The sequence below is a fragment of the Solea solea genome, chromosome 16 (genome assembly GCF_958295425.1).
Source record: "Solea solea chromosome 16, fSolSol10.1, whole genome shotgun sequence".
Lineage (NCBI taxonomy): Eukaryota > Metazoa > Chordata > Actinopteri > Pleuronectiformes > Soleidae > Solea > Solea solea.
The window spans coordinates 12,136,358-12,161,918 of record NC_081149.1 but is presented as its reverse complement, the minus strand read 5'-3'; the positions used below and the strand labels follow the sequence as shown (position 1 = coordinate 12,161,918).

At 42.9% G+C, this 25,561-nt stretch overlaps 1 protein-coding gene across 1 annotated transcript in view; it reads right to left on the bottom strand.

Annotated features, from left to right (window-relative positions):
• The window catches only part of lrrc4ba (leucine rich repeat containing 4Ba), a 32,025-nt gene extending 6,971 nt beyond the window's left edge, over positions 1-25,054 (bottom strand). The window contains exons 1-2 of the mRNA XM_058653677.1: positions 24,751-25,054; positions 2,780-3,328 (exon numbers count right to left, since the gene is read on the bottom strand). Of these exons, the coding sequence (XP_058509660.1) occupies positions 2,780-3,025 (246 nt within the window). The 5' untranslated portion in view covers positions 3,026-3,328; positions 24,751-25,054. The remainder of the gene's footprint in view (positions 1-2,779; positions 3,329-24,750) is intronic.
• Between the last annotated feature and the right edge of the window lie 507 nt (positions 25,055-25,561).

Sequence of the window (25,561 nt, the reverse complement as noted above, 5' to 3'; positions counted from 1 at the left end):
CATAATGAATATTTGGGATAAATAAAAGTTAATGATTTATAGGAAAGAAACTCAAGGTTGTTTAAAATATAAAATATCTGTTCATCTGTAACATGTTTGCATACAGTCATCTTAAAGTACAACGTTTACTTGATTTACGAATAACTGAAAGTTTGTAACATTATTAAACTGTTTATAGAATAAAAATAATATAATAATAATATATACAAAATACACAAACAATGCAAATATATATTTGTTTTTTTATCTCCCTGCTTATAATGGTAAGCACTGACCACTGTGATGGAACATTTGTATAAAAACAACATGCATGACATGATGGACAGCGGGTCTCATTTGGTCCACTTAAAAAAACAAAAATCCATAATCCTAAATTGTTAAAAATTGCACAGTTGTCTTTGTTTTTTAAGTTCCTTTCGCTCAGTTTTGGTTTCACCTGCAAAAAAAAAAAAGTGAGTATATACATTTCACACTGTTGGGTGAGGGGTGAAAATGGCAAAAAGGATTGACCACATTTTAAGAGTATTTATTCACTGATTCAGCAAATGTGACATGTCTATAAGCACCTCCATAAACCTACCCATGTGTGTTTGTAACCCTGACCTTATTTCAATGCAGGCTCCAGACAGCGTTTCACACTGTTGTTTCAGCGAGACTCATGGGACTTTCTTCTGACAACTTATTATCTCTTGATAATACTCATTATCAATGTTGGATTATTCCCATGAAGTGTGACCACACACTGTATCATGTCATATTTCCAAGAAACCTTTACTTATTTCATTTTGTAAATGATCAACTATAGCTGCTCTCAGACCTCCTGACATGTTGGAGAATGGGAGAACACGAATGTCGGCTCCCAAGGCAAATCTCCAAATACTGTCTAACACAGTAAGAGCATCCACTCCCTGCGTGTGCCATCTATGTGCCACCCTCACCTGGAGGACCTGGACATTGTCCTGCTTTCCGTGAATGCATCCGACTCTGACACACTAGCTGCGTTTGTTATACATAGACAACAAGATGCAGAGATTGTCCAGAGGACTGGGACATTCTCCAAGTCTGAAAACAACTTAAAATAGACGTTTCCCTGCAGGAAGACACAATCCTGTAAAACATGGGTGCCGAAGGCCCCGGACACCACGTACTGTCATCAATGTGGTCAGTCCGACTGGAACTCATTTGGCAAGAAGTCAAAAAAACAGACAGTAAGTGAATGTGACCAAAAGCCCTCTAAATCTCTGACTGTTTGAGATATGTGTAGCCGAACCCCTCTGTGAGACACACAGACACTCCTGGAGTCAGGCCATGTAGAGCAGGGCTGAGGGGGTGGGGGTGGGGGGGTTAAGGCAAAGAGGGGATGGAGAAAGGGATGGGTTGGGATGTTAAGAGGGGGTGGAAGCTGTCAAGACTTTACTCTGAGGGTACTCAGTAAAGGGAAAAAATAAGCCAGAGAATCTAGGATGCCTTCAGGTGTTAAAGCATTTTTAGATTTTTAATCATTTTAAGTGGGGCTGCAGGATATGACAAACTGAATTGCAATTTTTAGGCTAAAAATGAAAACGCAACAAATATTGTCATCACATCTTTACTGTTTTCCTTTTCATATGAAACCCCACACGCAGAATCATGAGGTATGATGTCCAATTTACGCTCCATTACCGCCGTATACCTTTTAATAAGATGTTTTCTCTGAGGAATAGGGGATATCAGGCTGTTCTGCCCAATGTACAGAGCAGTTTGACATGATTAGAGATGCACTAGACAATTTTAACAATGTCTGGGATACTCGTTGCTTTCCATTAATGTAGTGGAAATGAATTTAAAAACACAAAAGAGCAAAACACTGTCAGCAACACGACGAGGAATCCAATTACTTCAAATGCTGCAGTAAAGAGTAAACTCGACTTGCCATGTTTATAAATGTTGAGATGCCTGTGCTGCGTGTCGATGGTCTGTGGTTAAATGATCTTCCTTTGCAGCCGTAAAGCCACAAAACACTGTCTAGGGACTCCAGATAAACTGGTAATGCATACAAAAGGCAGTATTGTGTCATAGAAATATGCCTTGCTTTCAAATCATGAAATATTCCCTCAGTTCATTCGAAGCTTAAGTGCAATTTTTCTCCCATTATTGCTGCTTACTACTCCGTCTATTCTACAAACTTTCTAAGAGAAAATCTGCACTGTCAACATCACTGCTGCCTGCAAAAGCAACCATTCCTTATAATTATGGACAAAAAAGTAAATAAATAAAAATGGTAGATACATCATTATTAAAGACACATGAGCATACTGTCTCTGTGTGTACGTTTCTGCACTCCGAAGGAGAAACTCCTCAGTCTATCCTATGGGATTTGTCTCCTTTATCAATGACTATATAAATGGCCACACTTACAATAAATGAAATCAATAACTATATTAAGACGTGTCAAGAGGCCATGGGCTGGAAAGACTGTGGAAATTAGACGCACTGGCATGTATGAGATGATGAAATGTGCGTGTTTTCTCTTGTGGGATTTATGTTGCGATGCAGTTGTAAATAAAAATGAGACTGAACCATGACCTCCAGTCATTCAGCGCTGTTTGAGAAACAACCAGCAGTCGATAAGACCTTCAGACGAGCGTTAAATTACATGAGATGATGTGAATTGCAGGAAAGAAAATGTTTATTTGAAATAAAAACTAATTTCAACTCTCGTCTGGACAATTACATGTCATCTCTGTGTAATTTGTGAATGCACTCGGCCACATGTGACAGGATGTGGCCGCGTATTTACCTGTATTGAATTTTCCTGCAGGTTGAGGTAACGTGTGTTGACTGATATGCTCTCGGGCACTTCCTCCAGGTTTTGCCTGGTGCAGATGACTCGGCTGGCCTGGTTGGAGCAGGTGCAGAGGGAGGGGCAGGGCGAGGCGGCTCCCACCAACTCCGGCCCAGGGAGGAGGAGCCGCAATAGCAGCTGGGCCAGTAAAAAGAGGAAGGGGGAAGGGCCGGAAAGGCAGGTCAGCGTGGCAATGCGCATGGCAACTGGGACATGACCCTGCTCTTTAATCCGGAGGTACAGGTGAGGTGACTCCACACTGGTGGATTTGCGAGAAAATGTTTACTTTCCCTTTATTCTCCAGCTGCAATTTGTACCCTCTAGTTCCACATCCTGTGAGAATTGTTTGGTCCTCCGTCAAATCTATGTGCTTTTTCCGCTACTTTTATCCCCGCACAGAAATATGCAGATGAACAGATGTTATTCCCTTTTTCCCCCCTCGACGTGTCGTCTGGGAATTTGACGTTGACGTTTTTTTGTGAAGTGAGAAGGACCCGGGAGTTACTGAGGAAAAAGAGAAAAGAGAGAGAGACAAAGCAGATATTAAAGCCAACATCGTGTTTTCACCAACAGAGAACACAACGTATAAATAATGCGCATCTACTGACATAATGACATCTACAGTACAACTCATCATGGTACAGGCTGTCAAACATTCAGTGCGAGGCATTAGAACTTCTTTGTCACTGCTCATATCAAATCCCACATAATCCCTGAGCAGACATTTTTGTCAGAAATTAAATCCCTACACCCAGGACCGGTGGAAGCCAATTTCTGTAATTAACGGTTCAAGGTGGTGCAATGGAAATACAAAAACATGCAGTCTGAGGCAGTCTTTAAAGGGACTGAATTTAGCATGTGCATGAATGAGTCAGAAACATCACTCACATACGATGCATCGCAATCACACTCAACTGTGTTGAACGTTTTACAGACATGACATGTGTCTTGTGCCTTAAGGGTTTCCAGATTTGCTGATTAGTCATTATCAATGAATGGCAGTATAATCATTTCATTAATTTAATATATATCCTTTATTCATTAAGTCAGACAAATGCTCCAGGATAACTGACCCTCACGTCCATATAGTCATATAAAGTGAAATAAGTCCTGCACATGGCTGAAACTTCTGGTAAATGTTGTTTGAATCACAGTCACCCACATTTATTACTTCAGTGCAATAACACATCCCAGAAATCTTGGCAAATGCCCGTCAGAAGTGACATGAGGAAGTGCTTATATTGCCGACAATCAAAACCAAAATCAAGTTTTCTTCAAATGCAAAAAGCATGTTTTTCTTAAAGAAAACAGTGTTTTACACGATTAATGACTTCAGTTGTTGATTGATTAAGTGAATCAGCCAATCTTTTCAGTAACACTTTGATTTTAAACGGCAGGTGAGATGAATAATACAACACACAGGCGGCTGAACAAATTTCCTGCAAGGGATCGACATAAATAAAAATGATGACATTCAAAAGTCATGCAGTATTAACAGGTTTAATTTATAATCTGTAGAACAAAAGGTGAAAAGTGTGTGAATTACTGTGAATTAATACAAAACTATTAGTGTCAGCGAGAAGAAATAGACAGGAGCCGAGAGGAATGGGTTCAGAGATATTCCGGCTTTAAACGCTAAACAATAATTCTCTATTTTCCCGATGAGAAACAGCGGGTTTTTAAGGGAACCGCTGTTCTCCCTGTGCAAACACAGATAGGTCTAATAATCACTGTTAGGCTTTAAATTAAAAAAACTAACAGACACTTTGTGCAAGCAAGGCTTTATGAGACATGGGGTCTTACCATTAATAACACCAGCGGTGTGACATAGAGGCTTCCACTTATCTCAGCCACAGTCTCATTTGTTAATGCCTATTATACCACGCGCTATAGCCATTAATAAGGCAACGGCATATGGACGTTTCAACATGCTACCTCCTTTAATTAAAGCCATGTTTATCAAGGCACATCCCAGCCCTTAAAAACAATCCACGACTCTCTGCAGCAACACAGACACAACGTTGTCTGCAAAAATGCTAATTCCTGTATATGCGTATAAGTACTGCATGCTCGAGAGGCTGGAGGATGGCGGTGAATGGTGCAGTTAACGCTAACATGAGACCAGCTCGAGTCAGGCTCCACCAGGGCGTTACTTCCCCTCTGCAGTTTGTTTAGACCAGAATAACCTTAAATAAGGGCATCCAGCAATCTCCACATGGTTATTAATGATGATGCTTGTAATGATGGGACTTTGACACGCAAACACATTTGACACGCCGAGCGCTGCCACTTGGCACAGTAAGAAAGGAAGACGGGGTAAGAGGGATAGAGGCAGAGAATGAAAAGGAGAGAAGGATTATCAATCTGATAGATGACTGTATGGCTGCAGGCAGAGAAGGGAATTATCAACACTACAGTAATAGATGAATACTGAACAGCTGCAGAGAGCGGGCCGAAGAAAGAGAGAGAAAGAGAGGGAAGGAAAGAAAGAGATGGAGCTCGAGACAGATGGAAGGAAGGTTGAGTGAAAAGGATGATGAGGGATAAAGACCCAGAGAGAGGTTTAAATAGTCGGAAGAGCAGAAAGGAGATCAGTAGAATAAAAAAAAGTGGAAGAGGGGGGGGAAAAAAGGAAGGAAAGAAGAAGAGACACATTAATATTAATAATATCTCACTCTGAGAGAAAGAGAGAGAGAGAAGAAGTAGAAGAAGGGAGGGAGCTCAATGGAGAGAGGAATATAAAATAGAGCGAGATGGAGGGGGAATGACAACACAGAGACGCATAAAGCAGAGAGCAAAGGAGAGATGCAGGCAAGAGACAATACAAGGGGATGAATATGAAACAGGTGGATATACAGTACACTACAGAGAGAGAGAGAGAGAGACAGACAGGTGTATCTCTAGAGAGAGGTGGCATTAGCAGGGTGTGGGGTGAGATTGATCAATAATGCGTACACAGTATAGTTCAATGACATTAAAACACACACACAAGGACGCGATGATAAACCATATCAGCAGCAGCATCTCTGCTGAGACAGAGCAGGACACCGGCGACCGCAAACAACTGCACCACTGATGCAACAGTCCTGCTGCATCTGAACCTCCGCCTCCATCCCAACACGCCGCGGTGCCACCGCGAGCACAGAGAGAGAGAGAGAGAGAGAGAGAGGGAGAGAGAGAGAGAGAGAGAGGGAGAGAGAGGCACTCGTGTGTTATTTTTGGTTTTTAATCTCACCTTTACACGTGTTTTAATTTCCAGCCACCTTTTCCTTTTCTTTTCTTTTTTTTTTTTTGTGTCTTATCAGCGGGAACTAAGTTGCTGAGCTATTTCAAGCCGGCTGTGTCTGAGCAGAGTTGAAAAGGTGCGGAAAAGAGGGGAGAGTCAGAGGAGGCTGGGGTTAAGATGGTCGCTCAGATGTTGGTCGGGTGGGTGGAGTCGGGGCGAGTCAATAGACAGAATGAGACTAGTTTGTGCTCGGCCTCACTGCTGTCACTACCCACATGACACAATCATCCTCAGAATCTCCTATGAACTCTTTTGCAAACTTATTCACCTCCTAAACCCCCTCCCCCCCCATCCTTTCCTCCCTCATTTGCTTTACATCACCTTCCTCCATACTACTAGATGTTTCCTGGACATTCATCTCTCCCCCTGTGCGCCTGTAGTCATGGGGAGTAAATGCTGGTCTGACCTCGCACTTTGATGAAAGATTAACCTGCTACAACGATGCATATTAATCCTCACCCCCCCCCCACCAAAATTGTCCTTCCACTGCAGCTTCCTTTGCCCCTTTTTGCTCTCTCCTCTCCCTGCATTCAAATTTTAGCCAACAGAGTTACCATGGTTACCTATTCACCACAGTCTCCCACTCTGTCCAGCTGTATCCCACCAATTCCACATCCACCCCACTCCTCCTCCTCCTCCCCCCTCATTAGCACCCTATACACATTCATATACAAATGGCACAGAGCGAACATGAGTGTGAATGACATCAACACTTTAAAAAGCATTAAGCAGCATTACAGCTGGGCTGCATTTTTTTTTTTTAACCGTGAGTGAATGACACACTTTAATTTGCTCCGAGTGTCGCTGCAGATGACAAACAACCATAAATCACAGGGTGTAAAGGTCAGGGTCAGTCTTTCCTGTGAGGGATGATGCAGTGGCAGATTAAAAGGTGAGCAAAATGACATTCTGTTGACTAAAAAGATATTAAATGGACACAGAAGAAGAAAAAAAAAACTGAAAGGGCAGGTTTTAGCACCTTTTCGGCCCTCAGTCGGCTCCATAATATGAGCTCCCGGCTTCCGTGCGTGCGCTTCAGTCAAAACTGTTCTGAAGGCGGTGACATGAGAGGTTCCGAACCCTGTGGCCTTGTCCTTGCTCAGAGGAGCGTGGCTTCATTGGAAAAGAGGGGATGACGCGACGCCATCGCGACCAAGAAGAAGCAATCCCAGTTTAACGACATCCGATTCAAAAACCCTGATCAATTTTTGATTGGCTGAAATTGAGCTGAGGACTGTTAAACTCTGCAGTAAACATTTCTATTCCAAACGTTTAATATTTAATGTCCCTGAAAAGTAAACTTTGGACAACTGTCCTTTTCAATTGCTGAATGGACTTGTCTCTGCTTTTAAAGGCAATTCTTAATAACACTTATAAATATTTTACCATCTTTAAGTTTCAAAGACTTCATTTAAATATGTGTTTCTGTATATCGTACATATTTGTGTTTTCTCCCTCTTCGTTTAAGCGTTTCCTGGCAACATCGCGTGTGAGTTTTTTTGTCGATACTTGACATGACATTACAGCAACAACACGGTGATAATATAGTAATAGTTTGGTAAGAATCTTGCAATGGGGCGGTAATACTATGGTAATACCATCTCAATTATGTAATAATTTAAAATATGTGTCGGACATAACATAATATGGTACATTTTGATTCACAAATGTTTTTTCATTCAAAGCCTCTACTTAAATATACCTGGATAATACTAAAACACATGGGATTACTGTGTTACCTCCTTACTCATACCATTGTTATTACCTAGCTGAAAATGGCATTAGAAATAAGATGCTCGTACCATAAAATGACCTTATTAACATAATATCATCATGTAGCTGTACTGTGATGATCCTTTTTCCTAAAGATTCATACAGACGTTCATTTGACTTTGAAAACCGTGACATTAAAACGTGCTGATGTTGAATTCTCTGACAGTGAGCGACACGTCTGGATCGGTTTCAGTCGACTGCGTTATCAATGCATGTGCATGTGCAGTAGATTAAGCAGCTGAAGATCTGCAAGAAAGACATGTAAAATAAATAATGCAGAATTCCTGTTGGGTGTAGTGGATCGCAGCAACACTAACGGATTCGCACTGATAGGTTTTTCTGTGACCGTTCAACCAGTGGATTCTCGGAAGCGGTTGCATTTTTTTTGCACAAACGGCCAATAATCATCAGCTTCCATCGCAATCCTTCCCCGTATTCCTCTGGAATTTCCTCTGGAATTTCCTCTGGAATTTTCTCTGGAGCTTCGCGGAGCAGCGCCAAAGTTAAATTAAACATTTCTCTCACACTGTTAGACAATATTACATATTCAGTATAATCTTTGCTCTATAAAATATTAAAAATGTAAGACAATCTCCGAGGCTGAACGAGTCTTAAACCTTTACATTATTCTACAGATAGAGTACCTGTAATTCAAGCGCACTTATTTGACATCTTTAGGATCCTGACAGGAATTTAAAACAACACTTTGTGCACCGAGCAATTCTCAGGTTCGCGGAATTAATTTTCCATGCTCGACTCCCCAGAGGCCCCGTAAGGGCCGTAGAGGTTGAAAGACCCCTATCTTCATGTTTTTGATCGCGGCTGCAATGATGTATCCTGCAAATTTCATTCCATAAAGATTTATGTCAGACTCTAAAGGTTGGGTAATTGAGTTTGGATAATTTTACCCTCCACTACATTTCTGCCTGTGACCACAGAGCCCATAATGTCAGGGGGAAGAATCGGGAGCACAGGATTTTGCTCTTTCGTCTGCCAGAAGCGAGTGATCATCAGCGGAATATATTGACCATGAAAGGACTGTGCAGTATGTGGTTAGATGGAAACTGATACCGGTGGAGAGACGAGCGGAACGCACGCACACGCGCGCGCTGACATTTGAACAAGTGGCGAGTCAAACGGACGGTTGTGTTGTGCATTTGTCTGCACGTCAGCATGGAGGCCCACACCACTACTGGCTCGGCAGCGCCTGCACCCGCGAGCAGAGAAGCTGACGAGGTTTGGAATGAAGTCGTGACCTTTGACGATCACAGTGACATCTTGTCGCGCGTTAAAACAGCCGGGAAAATTACTCACACAACTCAATTTCTTTACACGAGAAGGAGATTTAAAATAATAACGTGAGAAACTGAGTTTATCCCAAACAGCACATAACAAGTTTACCTACTGTGCCACAGCTGCCTCTGTTACAAGAGAGATGGCATGTTTCACGGCAGCTGATTATTCCGTCAAATTACCCAATTTACTTTTTTTGTTGGAATTCAGTTTGCACTGGTCCACGTCCGATATGATGAGCAGAGCAATGTTTTTCCGATCAAGGTCATCATTGATTAACACACGTGCTCTTGGTGCAGACTCGCACGCTCTGTGGTCAAAGGCTTCAACGCCCAGAGAAATAAATAAAGTCCTGGCGGGTAAATTGGCTCCTTCGATCTTAACAGCATCAGGATCGGTTTTAACGGCCCGTGTAACGGTTCCCAATAAAAACAATTCAGAAACAATTTTGGAGAGTTTGTGGCGCACACGAGATCTCTGTAAACAGGGACAACCCTCGCGGTCTAATTGCTTAGAGCCGACAGGGAGTTAGTGCGGCAGGATAATGACGAACACCCAGATCCACCTCCTGCTCGTTCCTTCCCACCTTCTGTCTCCTGGTTCAGAGCAAGTGGATGTCTCCTCACAGACTGACAGAGTCTTGGCACCTTGAGGCATCGCTAGGGGGCAAAGTCTCAAGGGAAATGTCCAAGGAAGAATGGAGGATTGGTTCCCATCTTCCACCCTTGTATAGACAATTTTAGGTCTCGGGCACGGATTAGGGCAGTAATCTGAGTGGTCAACGGACAAAAAGTGACCCAGGCGTTAAAAAATATCTGCCAATGATACATTTTAATTGAATGTGCCTCTGTTGTGGAACAGCAAGTCTTTTTTCTTAACCACAACAATAAAGTTTCAAGAAAGAAAAAGCAAAGTCACTCGAGCTAAATGTGTCAATCGTAAAGTTAACCAGCTGACTCAGTAATCTGTTTTCTACAGCAATACTTAGCCACTGCCACCAAAGGCTACTGGTCATACCAAAACAAGTATAGTACAGCTGTAAAAGCCTTGAGTGTATTGAATTGAGCAATGGTGCATTTTATTGCTAATGAATTCAACTTTTATTTGCAAGCGGAAGAATGTGTTATTTCTTCTGCTCAGTTTCACTTTTAGGCTCTGCAGCGCTGAGGGTAACTGCAGCGTCAGATGATAATTCTCTTTTGGCTCATCACTCCGAGCAGCACCTCTGTACAAGTTAAAAAAAAAAAACATTATCATTTTCATTTAAATACATTTGTTAAGTCACTATCTATCACTGAACGAGGGGACACAATGATGTCTGAGCCTATAGCACACTGATAAAAGTGTTTAAATATTCATATGTTTGCAATTTTACCAACTGTCTGTGATGAGATTCATAAGAAAGGGGCTTTTGTTCGGTCGCTGCTTCGGATGAAAGAAATTTAATTAATAAGAGTCAACCAAAAATTGAAATTTCGCAGGGATGGAAAAGTGAGGCCACGCGGAGCTGTGAGATGAAGCGCTGCAGGCGACAGGCTGCAAAACTCCAACTTCTCTGCCAGGTAACCGACTCTTTTCACTGCAGACTCGTGTCACGTGCAGCTGTCTTCACTGCGCCACAATTCTATGACCTGGAGCAATAAACTGCACTTCCTGTTACCGATAGTTACTACAAATGTCAGCAAAACAACCAGGAAATGTTTAAGATTGGCGCTTCAAAATTTGCAAATTAGTGCCGTCATTTTCAGTCTTAATTTTTTAAGTAAGTAAGAGTAATTTAATTATGGCTCTATACTTCCACTATACAGTTTCAGCGCGACTCATCGTCACAGTCATCACAATTGCTTTGACGTCGTTTTAATGCGCTCACAGATTTGGTTTGAACTGAACTACGGTGGAGTGGTTGTGATGCAGCTCGCCGCTCGTGATCACGTCTTTCGGCAGAATACACCAGTCGCTAAATACACTTCTTTAGACTTCTCTGTTAAATACTGAGATTTTAGAAATGTCCTTGCTGAATGTTGGACATCATGTTTTCAGGATCTTTTTAACTGATCTACAGTTCGGCATTGTTCGGTTTGAAAAAAAGGAAAAGCAAAAAAAAACAAAAGTAGAGTCAAGCTGTGCCAGTACTGTGTAGTGGAAAAGCGCCATTAGCAATTTTGCACACACACCAATTAGTGATGGTGAACTTGCCCTCTGCATTGAACCCAGGGACATCCCAGTCCTTGACCCATCCCAAGATCGAACCAACGACCTTCCGGCTATAAGCCGGATTGCGTTCCTCTTGGCAATGCGCTGCCTAATTGCTTGCACGCAACATTCAACTACCTACAAGAAGCAGGCGTTTTCTAATGATGTAAAAATAGTGACAGATGGGACCACCAGACAAATGCCCAATTAATGAACTGGCCATCCATTTTCTGCACTGCTTATCCTTTGAAGGTCATGAGCTGGAGCCGATTCAAGCTGACGCTGGGTGAGAAACAGGGCTCAGCCTGGTCAGGTCGGCTGCCAACCACAGGACCAAACCAAGACAAACAACCATTCACACTCACAGGCACGCGAGAGTCTTCCATTCACCGCACCCCAATCTGCATGTCTTTGCACAGTGGACGCCATTTCAACACAAAGAGCCCAAATCATCTCACCGTCAGCCTCACTGTGTCATTTTCAGAAGGGAACGTGACGGGCCACAGCACAATCAAGTCGGTCTCTCACTGTCCCAGACAATCGCGTCTCCGGGCCTTCCTGGGCCGAGTGTGATCTCGGTGCCGCGCGGCTCATAAGAAGCAGACAAATTTAAGATATGATAAATCAGCGCTAATATGATTACCCTCAGTGTCTGCTGGTTAACATAAAACAAACACTAAATTGTCACTTAGCAGGCGCTCCTCGCTCAACCTGTTTGTCAGTACAGTATACAGAGGCTGAAGTAAAATAAACCAAAAACAAATACATGTGGAAATGTAAAAAGTGTAACAACATGTATTTAATGTTTTCCAGCATCCTTCCATATATCAGATAATAATCCTGCAATACAGACACAAGAACCCGGCCCATTCTAATCCCATCCAAACCTCCCACTGTCTGCCACTAACCACCATTCATTTTTTTAAGCCCAGTCTGATCATCTAACCTCATTCAGCCCCGTCCTGGTCCCAGGGTAGTCCATCACACTTACAAAGCTTACACTCTTCACAGGCTCTTATAAACATTTAGAGCTTTTGACTAACTGCCAGGCAAAATTGACTTTGGGATAAAAGACCATGGGGCTTTTAAAAAAATGAAAAGGGAAATTCTACAACGGGACACAGAAGCTCTGATTTAATGAAAAAAAGAAGAAAAAAAAGAAGCAGTTTTATCCTGCAGAAGCAGCCAAGTCACACACAGAGTTTTCTCTTTTTAATGGTCGGGATGGGGGTTGGAGAGCAGGGCTACGACGAAAGGTACTTGTGGATAGCTTTTATTCACAAGGGAAGTGGGGGGGAGGAGGGGGCTGGGGCATATTGTGCTGAATGAGAGAGAGGAAGCCCCCCATCACTCCCTCACTTCCTTCCCTCTGACTCTTCTGCCGGCCTCCTCCTCTGTATCTGCTCTCCCACCCCAGAGCGCTGAAAGAAAGCTGGATGAGCATTGGCCTCGCTGATGAATGAAGCCCTGACGTCATTTGCCCACACACACACAAACACACTTGAAGCAGTGTGACTAATAGTGTACTTATGTCCTTTGTGTTGCCGCAGATATAACCTGATTCATATCTGGTTCCCAGGGGAGGAGCCCCCCACCCCCGGCGCCCCCCCGGGCCCCCAGGTTACTGAAATATCCAGACACGTTGGATGTTCTTACAGGTGAATCAATGAGGCTCGTCAATAACCTCCACTCAACAGGGATTTAAGGATGCACCTCTGTTATGCCAGCAGATTAAGGTGAATGCAGCCTTATTGTTCTTTTTTGTTCCAAAAGAATATAGCTTCATATAGAAACATATTTTGAGTCTGTCTATTGATTCAGTGTGTATTAGATAGTTGTATGTGGAGGGGTGGGGAGTAGCAAACGGTTGATTAATGTGGTCTCAAGTGTGATTCACTGTATTATTATTATGTTTGTGGCCATATTCCCTGGTCTGCTTGAGCAGCATAACTCAAAAAGTGACAGATTAAAATTTTTATGTACGTTACGACCAAGGTGAGACATTCATATACTTGGCTGGCTAAGCGGATGAGGATTCAAGCCTTTAACACAGAGCGTGTCGCAGACGACACGTTTGCACAAGCACACTTTGCATTACCGTAATTACGCAACGGTTTGTGCTATCGGAAAAATTCTAATGGTTTCTGAAAGCAATAACATGTGGTTATTACGGTAATGTCAGTAGTGCTGTTGCAGGAAGCCGGAGAATCAGTGTCTTTGTCACCAGAGAGGAAAGAGTTGGAAAAACGCCTGTACGTAAGTTTCCATTTTTGGACATTGAGAGATAAAGTTAAACAAATGTTATTGTAAATGTGTTTTATACATATATTTTTTTTTACTTTGTTTTTCTTCATTTTAAAGTTAATTCACTATTTTAACATGCAGTAATTTGTAAATAACTGCCAGATATTTTAAGTTATTCTGGGGAAAAAAAATGGTCAAAAGCACTTAATGACAGGATATTCTCTGGTCCTTTTTTACTTTACATGTCATTCAGCAGACGCTTTTATCTAAAGTGACTTACAAGGGAATTGAGTACAACCTGCCAGGGGTGGAGTTGAACTTGCGACCATGAAGTCTTTTGCACACAGGTCTTAACCACTGAGCGACCCCACCCCCTTTTTACTTTAAGCCCCTCACCTGCACACCAGTGTAAGGTTTGCTGACCAAAACTGAGACGAGGTGTATTTGTCAAATTTCAGCAGACACAGAACAGATGAGGCTGACATCATTAAATGATAAACTCTCTACACTTGTTTTCTTAACAATGACATCGACAGCTGTAGATGCAACTGTGTAGGTTGTTTTTTTTCCTGCATCCTACGGGTCTGTGATAAGATCATGGCAACTGACTCATGTTGTAAGAGTTGTATCACATTTGATGTGTTGCATCTTCCCAGACTTAATTGATTTCTCATGTCTGGTGATATAATATTCATTTGTGGTTTATTTTCATTTTAGCTGGAATGCGGAATTTGAAATGTGGACTAAAATGTTGACATGTTTTTGTCAACTTTATTTTCTTTCCACTAGGCACCAGTTACACTACGAGACTAAAATGTTAGTGGTCAAAACAAACATTTGTTAAAAACATCCCAGTCTGTATTTATTTTCTTTTTTTAACGTCTGAACAAATGTTTCAAACGTGTCATCCTCTGAAGGTTGATGTTAATCAGGGATTATATAATGGATGACAATGATTATGATTATACGATGCTCATAGATGTTTCCTCAAAACTAAACCACCATCATCATCAAGTTAAGTTCCAAAAATGGTAAATGGTACCCTACAGTTTTACCATTCACCCATTCACACCCACTCTAACCCACAACCTTCGAGTTGAAAGACGACTCGCTCTACCACTGATCCACCGGTTCCCAGTTTAACTGCATACAGAACACAGGATAGAAATCTATACAACAGAAATATTATATCATGCAAACCTGAATGTACTGAAGGTCATTTAACCTTCTAATTGGATAATTAACTACTGTATGTATTAATATTATTATTATTATTATCAGACAGAAATGACTTATTACTTGTTCAGATTGGGAATATGATTGCATGATGGGAATTGCAGCCTCACTTGTTGCTGTCGCTCTCAAAGTTGCCTTTGCTTATTGTACAAGTTCATATTTTTAGCAAACAGCCGACGAGGTTCCATAAACTGGACCATTGCTGTTCTACAGCACTCATCCTTGTCAAGTAGGATATACGTGTATATATATACATACATATATATACATACATATATATACATACACACATCTATATATATATATGTACTGCATCCCCTCACTCGGCCTCCCACTCAAAATGTCCAAAGATGCTCTGTTGCTCTCGTGAGGACGCAGGATTCAGAGAGAGGCTCCGAATCCTCAGATTCAGGATTGCTCCTACAGAAGCAGGGACCTCCTCTGCGTCAGAGGGGGGTCAAGAGCTGCAGATTAAAAGTCGCTGTGTTCATCACTCTGCTAAAGTACCCCCATTAACAGACATTAAATCACCTACCACGTATGTTCAAATCCCTAACTGGGGGCCTCGCACCACTTATCATTACATGCTGGGATAAAAGTCTTTTTTTCTGTGGTAACATCTTCACTGTGCCCGCTCTCCACTTCAAATGAAATCCAGTTATTACTGCTGTGGTCGGGTGCGGCAGCCGGACGATTTTGTGAACAATTAATCCGCATTTAAGGTTGTTAAGTGTGTTGATGCACTCAATTCCCGCACGCCGAGGTGGAATCCGGAGCCAGTAGCAGATCAAAATGTCTCTCAGCCATTTAGGGAGTGAATATAAACTGCACAAGTTCTCGGCTGCTGTAAAACATTTTGTGTTCCTGAGCCGAGTGTTTGCTGCTCGCAGCTATTTTGTTGAGGATGACACGGTTCAGCAATTCTGCGTTTCACACTGCCCTCACTTCCTTCTGTTGTTTCCCTTTTGCCGAGGAGAAAGCATGCAAGTGCGTGTGTGAGGTCAAACTGTGGCGTGTCAACCCTGACTCAGTGTGTGTGTGTGTGTGTGTGTGTGTGTGTGTGTGTGTGTGTGTGTGTGTGTCTGGAATGAGCAACACAAACTAACACACTTCCTCCCATATTATATTTCAAATCAAAGGAAATCATTAAAAAAATATTCCTGTTTATGAGGGGGGGGAATATGTCGGAATGTCTTTAGCAATTCAAATTAATTTATTCAGTTCTCACTCTATTTTAAGAGTCATTTTCTCTATTGACTCTATTGATCTTTGCCTCTCAGGCAACAGAACAGGGAGCATTTACCAAAAGAGAAAAAACATCTTTAATTTTGGTAAGTCTGGAGATGAGAGTTTGTTTTGCTTTCAATGACACTTCTTGGATTATTGATGCATTAAAGTAATTGTTCTACATCGTTTGAGCGATTGTGCAGAAATATTAGAGCAGCTGGCTGTCACATTCACATCAGATTAGTGTCTTCTGGGTTGAATTTCTGCTGATTGTGGATGCGGTGCTAATGGCAATATTGGCATCTTTTATACACCACCTATAATGGCCTTTAGGTTATCTGTAGGTTTGGTTAAATGCATAGATAAGACCACAGTTTGGTTTTTATTCTGGGCTACCGACTCGCACTAAAATTTTAGTGCAATTACAAATAAATCGAAACAAAGTTTTCATTATTATTTAAAGTTAAAGTTCTACAAAAAGAAACAAGCGCAGCCAACGAGGACATAAATCATAGAATATAAAAAACAGGACTGGTCCTTTGATTTGACTGGAGTATGCACATGTAAATCTGTGCAAGCAGGGGATTGTTGTTTTCAGTAATACAAAGCATGTACAAATACTCATATGCAAATCTTAAAAAATAAAATATGTTGTTTTGTTGCTGAGACTCTGAAGTAGCGTGCAGTAAGTGTCCTCCTCTGCATTTTTGTTTATTAATTTGTGCCTAGTGCAATGAGGGGATTTATAGTTTGCACTATTTTGGTGGTGCAGAGCCCCATAGTGTGCACTCTTTATTATTAGCCATGAATCTAACAGCTGGGGCTGGTGTGCTGCACATCCATATACCCGCACCCTGCATCTCTTAGTGGAGTTAACAGAAAAAAGAAAAAAATGCTATGCAACTTTGTAGATAACAAAAAAAAACAAATTCTTAATATATCTGTGCACATCGTACATGAAATATGCCACAAACGCCTGAGTAAAATCTACTAAAGCCCATTGTTTAGAGTTTGAAAGTCATTAAAAAAGTGTCTTAATATTAAAGACTCGAGTTACAAACACATGGAACTTAAAAATATTCTTTGGGGATGTTAATGTGTTAGTTCAGGCTTTTTTGAAGTGTGATTGTTTGAGGTATTGACCCTGTGCTGACTTCCTCGTGGGACCAGGAACAAACCCGAGCCGTTACACAAAGAAAGAGATTTAAGCTGCTTTCTCTTGCCGTTACACAGCCTTTGTAACTTTGTAAACGACTCACTCCCCACACCAAACTCCATAGAGAAAATCAGCGGCTTTACATCATAGCACATAGAAGTTGTTATGTGCCATCAGTGAGCAAAAATGTGTTATTTAGTGACTTTGGTGTTTGAAATTCCTCATTCAGGTTTACCTGAGTTACACATTCTCACCAAACGCAGCAGCAGTAAACCAGCAACACTCGACGGAAACATGCTGGTTTTCTATATGGACACTGGTGCAGGAGACTGAGCTGTTAACAAACATGTGTTCACAGCCAGAAAACATTTTTAACAGCAAGATAAAGCATTTTAATATATATATATATATTTAGGAAAGTGTAGACTTAAGCATGTGCAGAATTCATTAGGTAGGAAGTTTGTTATCCTTGTGCTCCTGTTGGCATCAGCAGTGCTGCAGTGGGGTACACAGTAAAGTCAGCGCTAAATATGTTTCAGTATCACACACAACCACACTTCAAAAACACATAAAATAAAATAAAACTAAATCACTATGGACTAGATGAACAATCCCAGGCCTTTGGTATCATCCTTTCTTTTCTCCATCATACTGCACCAATGTTTGTTTGTTTTTTAAAAGGTGGACTATTTTTGGAGAAATTTAAATGATCCCATCAAATATATGCTGCTGCTTAACCTTAAATACCTTTGTAAAAAGTAATCTAAGCAATGTCATTGCTTCGCTTCTCAAGGTCAAAGTCAAGGTCATCGAAACAGGACTCCAGCAATAGAAGTGTCGCCCCTCATTTTAGGCTGTTCAGAGAAAAATGAGAAGAAAACGCAAGAAATGTTGAGAACAACAGTATTTTAAATAAGAATAATGAAGAGATACGTTCAAATAAACGACTGCGTTGGTTAAACATAAGTAAAGGGCAAAACTAGATTGGATAGTTAGTATATGAAATCGTTTGTGAAAAGTGTATATGGGTGCAATACACATCTGTGCAAAAAACAAAGGCAATGCAAAATAATCCACTGTGAGAAAGTGCGATCAAAAACAGAACTAAATCCCAGTGTCATATCTGTATCTGCTGTGTTATAACTCACTGCACAGACAAGTTAACGTTAGGCGACATTAAATAACATTAAAAACAGAAGTAGGTCACCATACAACAGTAGCCAAACACTGCAGTGTACGGATTTTGCAGTGTAGCAGCGGCTTGGTGCCTAATTAGGATTTCAGGAGAGGGAAAAAAGGGAAATAAACATTCAGACAGTGTGGTGCAACATGTGGGGCAGAGGTGGATACGCTTTAATTATGGTCCATCTGTGTGTGCATCTCCAGCTCCATGACTCTACACAACACCTTACACTTTTAGGAGCCGATTTTACAGACAAACGTATGCATGTGTGAAACAAGCATTGCTCTTCTGGCCTCCATCCATTCAGGCCTCGCCCCAGCCTTTTCTATGAGTGACACACTGACTAATACGCAGACAGATAAACACTCACACTGACAAACACGATAAGGCTTCGCCCACGAAACACTGAGACACACTGACTGATGGACGTCTCCATGGAGACCAGTCACCAAGACTGACACAATGTCTCTCGCAGTCGAGTACCTCGCCCGGCTGAAACGGTGAGGCAGAGGAGAGAAAAGAGAAGAAAAGAAAAGAGATAGAGAAGGAGAGATAAAGAGTGGAAACACACTGTGGTAGCATTAAGATGATTACAGAGCAGCGCTGAGATATCCCAGCGTATGCATGGATGCGGTGCAGAGCTGGTCTAGCGGGCCATGTGATTGTTTTCCTTGCCCTCCGATCTGCCCCTCTCATACCTCAGTCCCACCCCATCACTCACACCTCAACATCACCTTTCCTCGTTTACACTCCTCGTACAACCTCTCCATCCCTCCTTTTCCTCCTCCGCTTCTCCTCGCCCAATTCCCTTCGCCTCACCTAAGGCATGTTTACTTCCACACCTCACCTCCTCTGCTGATTTCTCCACCCTTCTCCTCTCTGCAGGTTCTTCTCTCCACCCCTCTCTCTCTCTCGCTCTCTCTCCATTTCTCCCACGCTGTGCGAAATGGAAGCTCTCACAGAGACCTGAGGTTGCCATAGTAACCTGCCATAGTAACCACTCACCATCTTGCGTGTCTCCGTCTCGTTGACGGGGGCTTGAGGTGTCCGCGGCCCTGCTCTGCAGCTCTCAAAGCAGGGTGTCAGTTCAGTAAACCCTGCAGTGTGATGGAGAGTCTCTGTTTTTGCCTTAGTAAACTTCCGCAGTTGTGAGGATTTCAGTGACAGATAACTGACTGATGACAACTGTAATCTGCAGGGCAGTTTGCTGTATTATTAGACAGAGGTCACCAGAGGTGCAAGGCAGGGAGGAAAATTGGCTATCAATTGCCCACGATGGGATGTTATGCCTTCCAACTTTCTCCATTTGAAAGAAAATGACCACATTAAGACTCACTGGGCTTTCAGTGTGGCATGTTGTACACCCCACATTACCAATTAAATCTCTTTTTTTTTTTCTTTTTTTAATAGTCCACACAGTGATATTTGAGTCTCACCACAGCATCACCCAATCCAATACCACCACAGAAACGTGCAAGAGGGGCAAAATATATAAATAAACTAGTACAACTGAGTCAACATATATTGTGGAGAGTCCAGGGAGTTGGAGAACAAATAGTGAAAGCATGTACAGGTTCACATGAGAGTAATCGTCTCAACTACACTGCCAAATCTGCCATTTGTCACGAATGCGGGCTGTAGCTGCACTACCTACGTCCTCAGTGGCTCTTAGTGCTGGCGTCTCTCATCACCACCATCTCACTGTGCCATCAACACACTGCGCTCCACTGAAAATATGACAATCTCCAATGAGATCCAAAAAAGGACGCAAGTCTGATACTTGTGCGACGGCGTGCCCCACGCTTCTCTCCAGGCATCTCATCGAGTGCCGTGGAAACCAAACCTGTCTGTGTCAGACGTGAATCACATAGAGAGAGAGAAAAAAAACTGTTAAGCCTCACACTTTGGTCATCAGGGTTATAGTTTCTATGTTTACGGCTTACATGCACCATCTGTTTCTGCTCTCTGTATCAATATGTATCAGTATTTTTACTGTCCTGAGCAGCAGCATCACACTGCTATTGTGCATCCAGCCAGCAAATCCAGTCATTGAGGCAGACAGAGGAAAGGCCCCAGTCTGACTGCAACGCTGTACTGAGCTCTCATGCCGCCACTGACCCAAGTCAAACTCCCTCAAGACTTTGTGCTGAGACGCATCCAAGCTCAAAGGCTTTGGCCTCAAGGGGCGGCGGTCACTGAGGTGACCAGTGACCGCCTTCATTAACTACATCACATTCACGAATACTTAATATAACCACGGGATGATATTATCCCAACGGCATCCTGACTGATTTAGAGTGTGGAGTCACTGCGTTGCCACGTGAGCGAGGGGCCACTTTTGGACCATCTTCACTAACACATCATGTGACGTTTGGAAAAACACTGATGTACAAGTCATGAGGAGGGAATGGGACGGATTGCTTTGGTCCATTCACACGTGTCCCTCTCGTGATGAGTCATGATGAAAATATTCCTGGAGGGAAAATCTTCCTTTCTTTTTTTTTTTTTGTTAAATGATGTCAATTCAATGGATTAAAGCAATCATTTTGTGCCCATTCTGCCAATTATTATTCAATAATTAATACTCGCACAGACATCATGATCCCCAAAGGGCCAACACCCAGGTCTGGACCGGAGACTCAAGCAAACCAATCACGGCTAATTATATCAACCCGGCCATCATGGGCAGCTTTGTATTTCTACTGTGGACGGGTCAGTGCTCATGCGTTGCCATCCCTCTTGTTACTGAGACTCAAATTGTGCAAAAACAAAACCTCGGATCTCCGTCTCACAGTCCAAGCATGGCATTTGCACGTGTGTGACATGATCCCAGTGTCTCAAATCGTCGTGCTGCATTATTAAGGGGACAGCCGGAGGTTGTTCCCACAATTTTCAGCCCCCTTATGCTGATCAGCGACTCTCTCTCTCTTCAGCCTTCAACCTGTGTGCATCAGCAAGTTGTGCAGCCATCAATCAATGACACCCTCGCCCTATGAAGAGATCAGCGACCAGCTTGCCCTGATTAGTGCAGTTTTAGTGTCATCTATAATCTGCCTCTCTCTGCCACACATAGAGAACCGAGCGTGTGCACACCGGCACGCACACGCACGCGCGCTCACACAGACACCAAATTTAGGGCAACAGTTACACTCTTTGAATTCTAATGCCGCAGCAGAGACGTCCCCCAGAATTAATGCAGTCCTTTGTCCTCTTAGGTACAGTAGGGGACGAGGAAAGGCAAACTACACTAACCAGATTAAAAGCATGCTGGCGTCATTCGAAAGATGCACAAACCGTTGACATTGGACAACGTTTGGGGGTAATCATTCGTATGCTGGACTACCCCTCACGCCCTTTCCCACCCCACGCACTTGGTTTGGAAGGGTCTGCTGCGGCTTCTCTAGACCTGCTCCAAAGACGGTGGACCAGTGGAAGGCTGAGCATTATCTCAAAGTCACACCTTCCCTCTAGGCCAGGTGTGCAGGTGTAATTTACCATGTCCCCGTCAACCTGCTCGCTCGTTTTCATCAAGCACGTCGGCCATGCATAAGTGGTGTGTCTCAGGAATTAAAGAGCATCCTGGCCTGATTCCTCAGATGAATGAAATCAATCAGCGAGTGCTTCATTTGAGACCCAGGAAGGATTTAGGACTTGGATTTGTAGGGCACATGCACCTATGTGTTAAAATTAACAGCTGACAGTTCAAATTAATGAGTTGACCACATTAAGTCACTGGGCTGTTGGAAAAGTAGAGGAAATTCATAACTGTATTTATGTTTTCCCTCCTACAGGTGCAGGAGAATATAAGAGGTGGTTGTGGTGTAAAACAATATGTCCTGTGGTTGCATATTTCTCACATGCTGGAGTTAAAAAGATTGTGTCTTTCCTCATGTCTAACACAGTGATGAGCCTGCAGCACAAGGAGAACTGTCTGAAACTGGAGCTTGTGTTACAGGTACAGAATCCATAGAGGGGGAATAAACTGAATAAAACATTCCAGCGACATTAACTAATCCATGTTCACCTCTCCTTGTGAATTATGACAGTTCAGTTTTACTAACGCGCATATCAGGCGGAGAAGTGTCAGGACTTTGCACCTTCAGGACATAAAACAAAAATGACTCAACCTGAGTTCTGCTTTATTTCCAGGCATCTAATAATTCACCACAGTTTGCTTTCAAGTGTCTCTGCCCCCAAATTCCCAAGAAGGAAGCTTAAAAGGAGTTGGAGCCTTAAGACCACATCACAGATGTTAAATAAATACTTCCTTATTCCCCCTAAGAGTTGCTGAATTCTCATAAATGGTTAGCTTTTAGCATCCTAACCCACTCTGAATCCATTTGACTTACTGTAAATTACTCATTGGTTTTAGGGAGAGGAACGAGGGCAAGCAGCAAAGTCTGGCACGACTCGAGTCCTGCCTTTAAATGTGACACCATGTGACAGGACTCTCATGAGACTGAGGCCTCGCTGTTGCATACTGTATATAGTTCATATACATGTAGCTGAGAGAGAAGCCTCACTTGGTCATTATATGGACATAAAGCTGCAGAATATGAGTGAATAAAATACAGGCGACATAAAACTATACCATCCTCTAAAACTTTTACATTGGCTCTATTGATACGTCTACTGTATGTCATGAAGCAGTGGCTCATAAGTGGTGTGTGTCATGCTCTTTTGCTTGACGGCTGAGCTACAGCGGTGTAGGAGTTTACAGGTGTAACAGGCATAAAACCTAATATGGGTGAATTCATTAAACAAAAAAAATAATCACAGATCATAAAATACAAGCAGGAAAAACAGAAGTGTTTAATCAGCCTGGGGGGGTAAAAGGAAATCAAAAATGATGCTGTCCACTGTCAAGAGATGCCTTAAGGGTCTCCTCCAGTTTCTCTCCCTTCCAGTGTGTGTTAGTGGGGGCGGAGGTGGGCGCATTATCCCCCCCCCCCCCCCCCCCCCCCCCCATATCCCTTGTCAAATCCTGCCCCAGTGCCCCAATTCACCCTCCAACAGCCCATTAATATCTTATTCTCTTTCATAAAAGTCAGGCTATCATCCAGCTTGGTCCACACACACACACACACACACACACACACAGGTGCAGCTGTTCATCTTTGGACTTCCATTCATTAGGACTGTCTGAACAAAGTGTAATCCCTCCTGACCGTAACCACACACATGCAACCCTAACCTTAACCTAACCACAATGCATATCTTAGTCTTACACTTAACCACTTCCTCCGCCTCATTAGGACCAGGATTTGGTCCACATGAGGACCAGATAGATGGATGGAGATAGATAGATACTTTATTCATCTCACAGAGAAATTCAAGTAGACCACTACTTGTCCTGAGTCTGAAAGGTGATTATGTCTCTGTGATTATGCCAGGTACTAAAGATGTAACAAATTCAACTACACACACACACACACACACACGTGGTACTATGCAGCTATCTCCTCGCGCCAGTCTCGCTCCCGTTCGGATTCCTGTGAAACACCGCACATTAGCATTTGACTAAATCCTCTCATAACCGTGTCATTGTGTGCTGCAGATAGAGGCAGCAGATCTTCATTCATCGGTGCTAATCTATCTGCTCCTTGTTCCCAGCCTGAGGGGCCCCGAGCTCTGACTCACAGCTTAACCCACCGCGCGTAAAGCCGCAAGGTGGCTGCGCATTTTCCTCCAAATCTGGGGTCATCGGCGAGGGGCCAGTGTGGCCAACGGAGCCCCGACACGAGTTAACACTGTAGCCTGCTCCCATTAGAGAGGTTCAAAGAAGTGTGTGTGTGTGTGTGTGTGTGTGTGCCAACCGGATCACACATTACCTCGCCAAGAGCGCGCGCGATTGTGTGTGCGCGCGTGTGCGCCTCTTATCGCAAAGGTTAGATTAACTTGTAGTGAACAAGAAACAGGGGAAACATCACTGAGAGGATGAAAGAAAAGTTTGAATCGAGCGTGTGAAAATCAGACAAGTGGAGATTCTCGAAGTTATTTACGTGGACTTTCATCACACACGTGCGCGCCTCGTCATACGTGTGAACCCTGTGCAATGGACACACACACACACACACATGCACACAGAACAATCAGTGAGGAGGCCTGGACCGGATCTCTCTCACGCACGTGCACGTGCGCATGTTCACGCATCATATCAGGTCGTAAAGAAAAAAAAAATGTCATTCCATCGCATTAGTAGTTTTGCTGCGCAGGGAGCAAAACGCACAAACTGTCCAGACACACACACACACACACACACACACACACGGCACTATGACAGCACATGTCACACACACATACACACACACGGTGTGAGTGTCATCGACACTTACCTTTTATTTGATGATGATGCGATTAAGTCCTGAATGTTTGTCTCAAACGCCTGGTGGGTAACTCCAGAGAGAGAGAAAACGCTCTCACCTTCCCTCAAACTGAAGCGTATTCCACTGCAGAGCCGCTGCCGCCGCCGAGGCTGTCTTCTCGCTCTCTCTCTCTCTCTCCCTCTCTCTCTCTCCCTCTCTCTCTCACATTGATTCACCCTTTCCAAGTGCTGCGCTGCCACCGCTGGTAATGAGAACTGTCTCAGAAATCTTCAGGTGGATGGAACCACTGCTGGTCGACGGCGAGGGGATGCTGATCTCCGCTGCTGCTGCTCCTGCAACATTAAATATAGCATATTTCTATTTAGTCCCCCGTCATTTGCATAAATGTATATGTATACATACATGTTCTCTTATTGTTATGCAAGAGGAAACACGCCACAGTGCCTCTACTGTTGCTCCCTGCACACACACCACAACACCCAGACAACCAATCATGCAGGTTTCTAAATATTATCAACCCAGAATGAGATGACAAGTATCACCTGTAAGTGTGCTCCTCATCATCATCATCATCATCATCATCCCTTTAAAAATGATCATGTTTGAGCCCAGCTGCTGCATTTCCTTTCTGATGCTTTTTTATTTCATAACAGACTCTCTCACACACACACACACACACACACACACACACACATGTCCATATGGTCATGTCTCAATAATATGATGATGGTGGTGTTTACAGCTTGTTACAAGGGACATTTACTGCTTACCCGGTTCCCTTGGCAACGCTCAAGCACACACACACACACACACACACTCA